Below are 9,598 nucleotides of genomic sequence, written 5' to 3' on the forward strand. Positions count from 1 at the left end.
TAATGTGGTTTTCTGTATGTTCTATCCCTCAAATTCTCATATCATTTCATATAAGCTAAGACACTAGGAAGCTGCTGCAAGTTTTGTACATGTTGCTTCTTCAGCATTGTTTAGCTGAATTTTATTCTTACTCTCAGTAGGACAAAAAATAAAATCTACATGTTTTTTCAGATCTTCCATTTTTGGAAGAATTTGCATCACAAATTTGTAAAAACAAAAAGGCTGTAAAGGAGCAATTCTGATGAGAAACTTTTGGTTCTTTCAAATAAAAGTAGGAGGCAATCTAAAGTCATTGACAAGAACCTTAAATTACTGCAATCCTATTACAACATAACATTATTCTACTTACCTTCACTACAACTCAAAATGAAACAGTCACACACTAAAGCAAATTCAAACAAACAAAAATTTCAAGAGTAGAAAGTACATTACGATACGATCTTGAAGAAAAGCCTTTTTCTCAGATACCTTGTAATTTAGAAATGATTCTTATTCTCATCACTCTGTAGTTTAGAAATCGTAATATTCAGCCAAGTGATAAGCAAAAGCAAAATTTTCTAGAAGACTGTAAATCAATTAGCTGGTTCTCCGTGAAGTTTAATTAATACTTATTCCTTCACACATGGGAATCTCTGAAACAAGTAAACTCACCTATTCATGTCTTCTCAGCTCTTACCCATACTACACTTGAGAAAAGCAAATACTCTTTCAGAAAGGAATACTTAAGCCAGTATTCAAAAACTGTATTTTTCTTCTACAAACTTGACATTATGATGAAAATGCAAATTCTACAAAGGAACACACTGCCACTGTGTGACAAACATGACCTGTTCATCACAGAATCAGCCATGAGATTCAAGAAAAGAGGTGGAAGCAGGACAGCTTGTTTTTCTCCTGATTTTTACCTTATACAAATGTTTCTTTCAATACTAAGTTGGATATTTGCAGTTCTTGAGTAATTACTGATTTACTCAGCTGCAATGAACAAGGAATGCATCTGAGATAAGGTGAAACACAAGGTAAATGGAACTAGTTTAGTTATGTTAACAGATCAGCAGCAGCTCTCTACACATGCACAATACTCCTCTTAATGCTCTATTCAGGCAAGTTCTGCCAATTTAGTTCACTCACTTCTCTTGTAAAGTTTGCTAAAGAACAAGCATTTGTGCACAGAAGTCTTATCAGCTGACATTCTCCTAAAAGGATGCACAAGACATGCTACAGCCAGTATTTACCAGCAAAGAAATGAGCTTGCATTTCACAAAAAGGAAGAGCAACGAGAGTTGGACAAGGACTATTTGTTATAGGACTCAAGGTGCTAACTCAAGCCAAACAGATTAAAGAAAATTATTTCAAATGTAAAAACAGCCTTACTTCAGAAAAATAAGTGAATCAATTGGGCTGCAGTTATTCAAAGCATAATGAAAAAAATTCAGCCATTCTTTGTCTATTCATCAGCAGAGTTTGCATTTTCAATAATGATAAAAATATTATATAACACCTCAGTACTTTTTCCAGATGGGATAGTACACGCATCTTCTTTTTGTTCCTAGTAAGTACAGTCAAACTACTCATTTTCAAGAAAAAAAGAGTAAAAAGACATTTTAAGACCTGTTAAGTGGTGTATGTACTAGTAGCATTCTCCAGTGCAACAAATTACTTTCATGATGTGTGGGTATCAATCCATAAAATATATTCAACATAACACAAACACTAATTAAAAATCTTAACTGCCACAACTACCAAGCTTTACAGTACAAACAATCACATCCCAGTTTTGTGGAGTGTCAGAAGCTTATCTTAAATCAGCAATGACTCCATCCTCTCAAGTATTGTTACGAACAGCTACATCCTGCCTCCTCCAACTTCATGCTAGAAAAGGGAGAGAAACCTTCTACAATATGGCTTTTATTTAGTAAGTCAACTTAGAAAATAAATACTTTTCACAGAAAACATGCTGCCAAAAAGCAAATAAATGAATCTATTGTCTTAATGTTGTTATAACAAAATAAATACCTGTACTGTCTTTCCAAGGCCCATATCATCTCCAAGAATGCATCCCCTTTTATTAGCATAGTGCCAGTAGAGAAACTGGGCTCCTTCCCTTTGATAACCACGCAGGTATCTATTAATTGTATATGGGATAAAATCACCGTCATCAGATAACTTAAAAGCAACTGTTGAAGATGGAACATTTTGGCCAGGAAAATAAGGCTTTTCCAGGTCACTGTCATCAAATATCACACTCTTCCAGGAACATCTACCAGCTTCAACTTTACAGAGCTCAGATATTAGTATTTTCTTATCTTCAGATCCCAAGAATGATACAACAGCAAATGATTTTCCATTCTTGTCCTTTTCAATTGATGATATTGTTCCTTCATAAAGCTTTCCATTTTCAAGACAAGGTGCAAGGCATCTCTCCCCAACATGCCATCTATCTATGGAAACAAACAAAACAAAACAACAACAAAAATAACACAATGAAAAACTGGCCAAATGCACGAAGTATTACATTTGGAAACACTGACCTAAATATTAGATACTAACTCATTTCATGAAAGGCATATAACTCAAGATTATATGCATTTCAAGGCTCTATTGAAGGCAGCACTAGAATTACAATACCTATTACCGATTAGAATCAAATTCCAAGATAGGCACTTGCAATGCAATAAGCAATACAGTGTTTGTATTGCTGTTTTTAAAATACCTGAAAGCCTGCCAGGAAAAAAACCTCATGCAAACACTGACTGATAAGTTTCACTTGACAAGCCCAAACTGACAGGGTTAGCATCCAATTAACAAACCATGTCACCTGTTTCAAAATACCCTCTACAACAGATAGCACTTGTCATCTACTTGAATGCAGTACTTCAGTTTCATTAAGTTGTTTCACAAATACAACCATGCATGAAGCACATTTCTCCTCATAATGTCTAGCATTAGGAAGAAAAAACCTTATTTCAGAAGTAACAGAAGCGTACTCTAAGAACATATATGAGGATAGCATTTGCCTATGTCCTTCTCCAAAGTGGGTAACTGACTGAATTCCTTACACAGCTGTAAAGTCTTCAACTATTAAAATCTCTTTCTCTGTAAGGTCTTACCCCATTAATACTGCATATCAAACACTAACAGAGAAAACTGAGCTGCTTCTTTTATTTATTTATTTTTTACATTTCTGATACAATCTTTAATGATGCATGTGTTGCTAACAGAGAAAGAAAAATATCAGACCAGCACTGTAAAAGAGTTAAAAGAATTCATACTGTACTGACAAGGAAGTACCTAACAAAATATTAGAAAAAGCAAGGCCTTCACCGTAGGGGGAAAACAACGACAGAAAAAGCAGGCCCAATAAATATCAACCACATGTGAAGTTCTTAAAATCTGAATTGAGGTGTGTGTCTTTGAATGACTTGAAGTATGAGTAAGGAGATTTCCTGGGCCAGGTATTGTTACCGTATTTACCAACAATGAACCTTTCTTCCTAGTAGCTTTGTTCTTCCTTCAACACACACAGTTTTCCTGCACTTGGTGTCCTCCAACTATATATGAGTCTCACAGGTCTGCTCTCCAATGTGCAACAAGATTTTGTCTGCTATACACTTGCACCCTAAACCAATGGCCCACTAGTTCTTGCACTAACTAGCTCAAAAACTAGAGTCACTCCATTAGAATAACATCTCCATAGAACACTCATTCCATCCCTGCATCATCCTTGCTCAGACTAAGTTTCATCCCACACCCTATGCCCTGCATGTAAGACACTACATACCTCCTCCAAAGTATGTGAAGCTGAAAATAACGTTTTGAGGCAAACAGTTAATTACAGACAGTATATTCAGTAAAATATAGTCAATTATTCTCCTTTTGAAGTATTTGTATATGTACTGCCTCAAAAACATGACCAAATTCATGCACAAAAAACGTATGATCTTCTTCCAGTACCATCTAAAGCTTTGGACAATTTCTCAAAATTAAGAAGGAATACTGAAAAACAAAACTAGCAACATACAGATCTCTGCGAAATATTCAAAACAAAATTTAGAATAGAGAGCGTTTTCATTGTTACTCTCTTTCATAATAATATCTGAAGTGACACACAGCATTTAAACATTCAGATTAATACTATAATTTAATATGACAAAGCCTTTGTTTCTTAACATTTATTTTTATAAGCTGCATATGACTTGTGCAGAGTAGAATAAAGAGTACTGGAGAGTAAACTCTGTAATAACAAATTTCAAACTAACAAAGAAGGAACAAAGGGAGGAATAAAAAGAAAAGTGGCAAAACAGCAGTATTAAGGATTAAGTATTAAGTACTACAAGATTCTGGAAAATAACGCTGTACAAACCAAAGTAAAAACTGCTACACTATCTTCCTTTGAACAATCATTTATGTAGGATAAAACCTCTGCAAATCAGGACATCTATCTATTGCAGCTTCCCAGCATAGCCATCAATGAAAACAGATGGCATTCAAGATGACTGTTTATATCTAGTCTGTTGCCATATATGACGAAGTGCACCATGACACTATTGACCATTTCAGACCGTGATGATAATGGCCTGCAGTCACAGATGAGCTTATTTCATTACTCCTATACAGAATAAGCACATTACCACAAATGCTTTTTAACTATTGAGGTTTAACAACTTAATATAAGGTTTTTTTTACACTCCAATAAGTTGCTGTAAAAGGAAACTCATGATACCATAATGGAAAAGCATTATCTTTTCTAAATTTGAAGCCTAGCAGCAAAATTACTAAACATGAGACTAATCGACGCATCTTCTAAAAGATGCTTCAGCATCTACACTTTATGTCCACTTCAAACACACGCTTCCAATCTTCCCAAGGAAGAAATACAAAACAGGATATTTGTTGTAAGGGAACGTCACTAAGCCGTGCACCACGGCACTCCTCACAGCGTGGCTCTGCTGCTGGGTGAGGCGAGGGGCCATCAGCACACCCGTGGGACAGCTGCCCCACGCAAGACGCCTCTGCCCCGCGGCCCACACTCTGTGAACGCAGGGCAAGGGGCCCGGTGACACCCAGACCCGCTCTTTCGCAATCCGGGAGCCCACGTCAACCCGCTTACCTGGCCACGCATCACCCATCTTAACCGACGTGAGTGCAGGTGTGGCGAGGATCACCCCAGCAGCGTGGCCGGGACTCGCGGGACGCTCACGCTCCCCAAGGGCAGCCGAGAGACGGGCACCGCTCACCGACCCCGCTGCGAGGCACGGCCGGGATAGGGCGCGGGAAGCCGCTAGGACGCTGAGCAGCCACCGCACGCGCCGCGCCCGCTGAGGACATGTTACAGCACTCTGCCTTCACTCAGCCTTCGATAACGACCGGACAGATTCACCCTCACCGTCTAACACGGCCCTGCACGACGCTGCCACCCACGCAGCGCGGCGGGAGCAATCCCGCGAGAAGAGCAGCAGGGGCGGGCGCGGCTCTTCATATCGCGAGGCTTGCGCTACTTCTCGCGAGAGCGCTAGGAAATGCCGGCCGCGGATTGCTAGCCTTGGGCCTTAAGTGAGAAGTTTGCGACGTAACGACGAGGGCGCGGTTCGGGGTCTTCGGATTGGCCTTCTCCGCCATTGCGGTTTGTCACTGACTTGTAGTGCAGCGGTCTGTGGCCCTTTTGGGCACTAGCCTTAGGACTGTCATGGAGCTGTGGGCCATGGGGCTGTTGTAGTGAGGCCGGTGTTTGGGAAAGGACTGCTTAGGAGCAACTCCTATCTGCACAGAGTGCAGCAGCATGGTGGTACCCACACTGACTTAAAAGTGCTTTTGTAAGATGTGTGGAGGGTTGGATTGTGGTACTTGTAGTGCTACTGCTGTGCAGATTTATGACAGATGAACGGTGTGACTTTGCACCTGAAGAGCCCCTGAAAGGAGTGTTGCCAGCTTGAATAATTAGACACCTTGATACATATTAAATTTTTAACTGAATTTTCTTTTAATGCTGCTGTTGTTTGTAGCAATATTCATACAGGAAGAAAAAAGGGAAGTGATTGTGCCAGCAAGCCAGTAGGGAATCTAGTGGGTGTCATGGCATTTGCTGCTCTGAATAAAACACTGCTAGGAACAAAGCACAGCAATGGATTCCACCAAACGTGAGTCTGTGTGCTTTTCTGCAGGTAGCAGCCACTTGCCTACTCTGAGACGAATGAGGACTCAACAGAACTCAAAGCAAGATGAAGTTCCTTCTGTACTGTAATTGTCTTTGCTGTTAGATGGAATTTTCTTGTAACAATTTAATTAAATATGTGTGGTGGTTTATGAGCCAGTGGTATTAGACTAACAGAAGAATAGCAGGCGTGGAAGCACTGATAGAGTTGCTGCAGCAATAAACTATATAAATATTGGATACCATATACGTTGGGGTAGGTTGTTCAAAAATACAATACCAATAAATGTAGTTGTTTTTAAAATACAGATGTAGTCATGTTTAGCTACATTGATTCTAAAGGAATGTGACAATAGCCAGACCATCATAAAAACAAAGCTGAAAACAGCATGATGTTTTGAAAATTTGGCAAAATAATGAGAATGTAACCCTCAGAAACTTAATGAATTTCAGCCCTCAAAGCATGTTAGAAAATTCTGCAGGAATATGTAAGTTGTCATTCTAAGGCAAACTTTTAGACTAGGTCATGTTTGAAGATAAATGTTTGTTCACACCATAGCATGTTTATTTAATGAATATTATGTTGCATTTGACTAGTACAGAGATAGTTCTGCTTAACAAGGATTCTTTCCTGTGGAGTGCAGCTGTTGTTTTACTGTCGCTAACATAATATTACAACGTCATAATAGAAGGAAATGAACACTTTAGTCTCTTGCTTAAATTTTTCTAATATTAAGGGCTAATATTCTGCCTGTGCTCCATTATACATTTAAGTCTGTGGTAAGATGTCAGTGGCTTAGCTGGAGAAAGAACTGAAAATCCGATGGATGGTACTAGTATGTGTCTCCTTTTCTGTCAGGTATACTCTTGTAAGGCTTTCTCTCAAGCAGGGGCAACAGAGGGAGGAATGCATACTTAACAGGAACACTTGGTTACCTCTTATGCCAGTAGATAAAATTCTTCTCATGAATTACAAGCAGATTCTGTATCTTTACACACCTTTGAAGGAAAAAAAAAAGGCTAGAAAATGGAAGTTGGCCCAGTGAGATCAAAACTCCTTTCATAAGGACATTCTTAAAAGACCAGGCTCATAATGAAACTGTTTTCAGAAGTTAGTGAATTACTTACTTCTGCAATTTATCTTTCAAAGTTTTTAGAATACAGAAGTTCTTTCTAGCTCAAGTTATTTTAATAGGAGCTATTTGCTAAGGCATAAAAAACACCTCACACTGTGTGTTTCTGCAGGAAAAGATTTGTGAAAAGGCTATTTTGAAAAACTATTGCTGTTGCTGAAAAGTTTGAAATATCTAAACTGCATGTGAAAATTTGAACTTTGCTCGTATTGACCTTAGATTTAGATTTCATAAGAGAAGTGTTAGGTAAGAGCCAAAATGAATAGGAGAATGGGAATAAACATTAAAAGATGTGCTATGTCTCTGAAATGTTCACATGTAACATTGTGAAAGAGTTTGTTCATTTTGGTGACAAAAATTAAGCGTTGCAGCATTAGAAGTGCTACTAAGAGGAATGTGGTAATGTGACATGCACTGAACAAACACTTTGGAAGGCCTTTTTTTTCTGTCCCAGATGTTTGCCACACTGTTTAAAACATTTTCCATAAGTAGTATTCAAGAAGCTTTCACAATTCTTAGTGGAAATCAGCCTAGCAAAGTACTCAGAAGTGTCTGGAAACTAACACGCACTATAAGGTATCAAGAAGACGAATTAGAGTCCTTGTGTATAGCTGTATGGCTCACAGTCTGTTTGGGATCATAGAAATGTAGCAGTATGGCTCATGGCTGAACTGCAGGTGATGACAGATCTGGGCAGTTTACAACGCTCTAGCCAGGACAATGAGGAGTGGGACTGGCAGATAATACTTGAGAGAGCTCTGCCTGAGGACAGATCTCAGAGCAACTGAGACAAACAAACTAAAGAGGACAATGTTGCAATGGATGTCTGCTACAGTCCTCCAGGTCAGGAAGGTGAGGCCCTTTTTGGATACCTTGAGAAAGTCTTCTGCTAGCTGGCAGTTGACCCTTTGGGGTCTTCATCCTCCGCGGAAATATTTAAAAGAGCTATACAGTTGAGTGAAAGCAATAGGACATGCTGATAACTTCTTGGCACAGGTGATCAAAGAAGCAACAGTTGGAGAATGCCCTGTTGAGTCTGATAGTTGCAAAGATCTGGTCAGAAATGTGAAACTTTCAGGTAGGATTACCTGTAGTAATCATGAGATGGTGGAGTCTGGGATCACAGAGGAAAGGAAAAAGTCAAACAGAGGATTGTAACCCTGTACTTCAGGAAATCGGGCAATATTCAGACAGTTTGACCAACCTGTTAGCCTTCTGAAACAATTGGCTTGGTGGACTAGGGAAGGGCAACATCATATATTGTTTATTTTGATGTCAACAAGGCTTTCAGCACATTCTCCTATAATATCCTTTATAGGAAAACTGATAAAGTATGGACTAGATAAATGAACAGTGAGATGGACTGAAAAATGGCTGAACTTCATGGTTCGAGGGGTTGTTATCAGCAGCGCAACTCAGCTTCAGTCCCATTACTGGTAGCAAATGTTGGGTTCAATTCTGGCATCAGTGCTGAACAAAATGTTTTCATTTATGATTCAGATGGTGGGACAAGGTGCATAGATGATAAACAATTGAGAGGAGTGGTTGACGAACTGGACTATTCCACTTGACAGAGAAAAATGTCCTTTGCTTCACAATCACACCTTATTCATGAGATTGCTTTTTGGCAGTACATGCATTTGTGAACAGCTGTTGTCAAGGATGAAATTCAGGCATAGTAAAAATTCACGAAAAATCTCTGATCAAAACCTTACAACCACTTCCCTTAAACCAAACTGATGCATTAGTTTCACAAAAACAAGGCCAAGTATCCTACTAGAACATCAGGAGCAGATGCTGACGGGATGGCAGTGGGGGTTGAACCTTCCCACCAGTATTTTCTTGCATTTTGTTGTCATGGGACAAATGCAGAGGGGCAGTCTGACATAATGGCAGCTGACATGGAAGTGCAAATAATGCAAAGGTGTATCATTGAATTCTTCCATGCAGAAAAAATGGCACCCAGTTACATTCTCTGATGCTTGCTGAATGTTTATCGAGTTCCTAACAATGGATGTCAGCACAATGAGGCTGTGGGTGGTGCATTTCAGCAGTGACAACAGTGGGTCACTTCCACTAGTGCATCTCGTGTCGTTTCATGGAAATGAACAGGAGACGTTACTTTCAGAGCAGCTTATGTGTATGTGGCTCAAAACAATTCCTGTTTACTCAGTGCAAACCTGGGAAGCCAAAAGTTTGGACACCCATGGCCTAAACTGCTTCTTCTGTCCATTGCTTAAAATGAAGAGCTTTAGATACTGGGCAGATTGCTTAGCCCGAGTCCAGTTTGTCCTGCAGCCCAGTGATAAAAAGA

The 9,598-nt window shown here is 39.4% G+C and overlaps 1 protein-coding gene across 1 annotated transcript in view; it reads right to left on the reverse strand.

The window, feature by feature from the left end:
• ERCC6L2 (ERCC excision repair 6 like 2) overlaps window positions 1-5,619 on the reverse strand; it is a gene marked incomplete at both ends in the record, with an annotated part of 49,858 nt that extends 44,239 nt beyond the window's left edge. The window contains 3 exons of the mRNA XM_079548254.1: window positions 2,017-2,441; window positions 5,111-5,318; window positions 5,542-5,619. Of these exons, the coding sequence (XP_079404380.1) occupies window positions 2,017-2,441; window positions 5,111-5,318; window positions 5,542-5,619 (711 nt within the window). The remainder of the gene's footprint in view (window positions 1-2,016; window positions 2,442-5,110; window positions 5,319-5,541) is intronic.
• Between the last annotated feature and the right edge of the window lie 3,979 nt (window positions 5,620-9,598).

Source organism: Tetrao urogallus, assembly GCF_951394365.1.
Source record: "Tetrao urogallus genome assembly, chromosome: Z".
NCBI classification, from domain to species: domain Eukaryota; kingdom Metazoa; phylum Chordata; class Aves; order Galliformes; family Phasianidae; genus Tetrao; species Tetrao urogallus.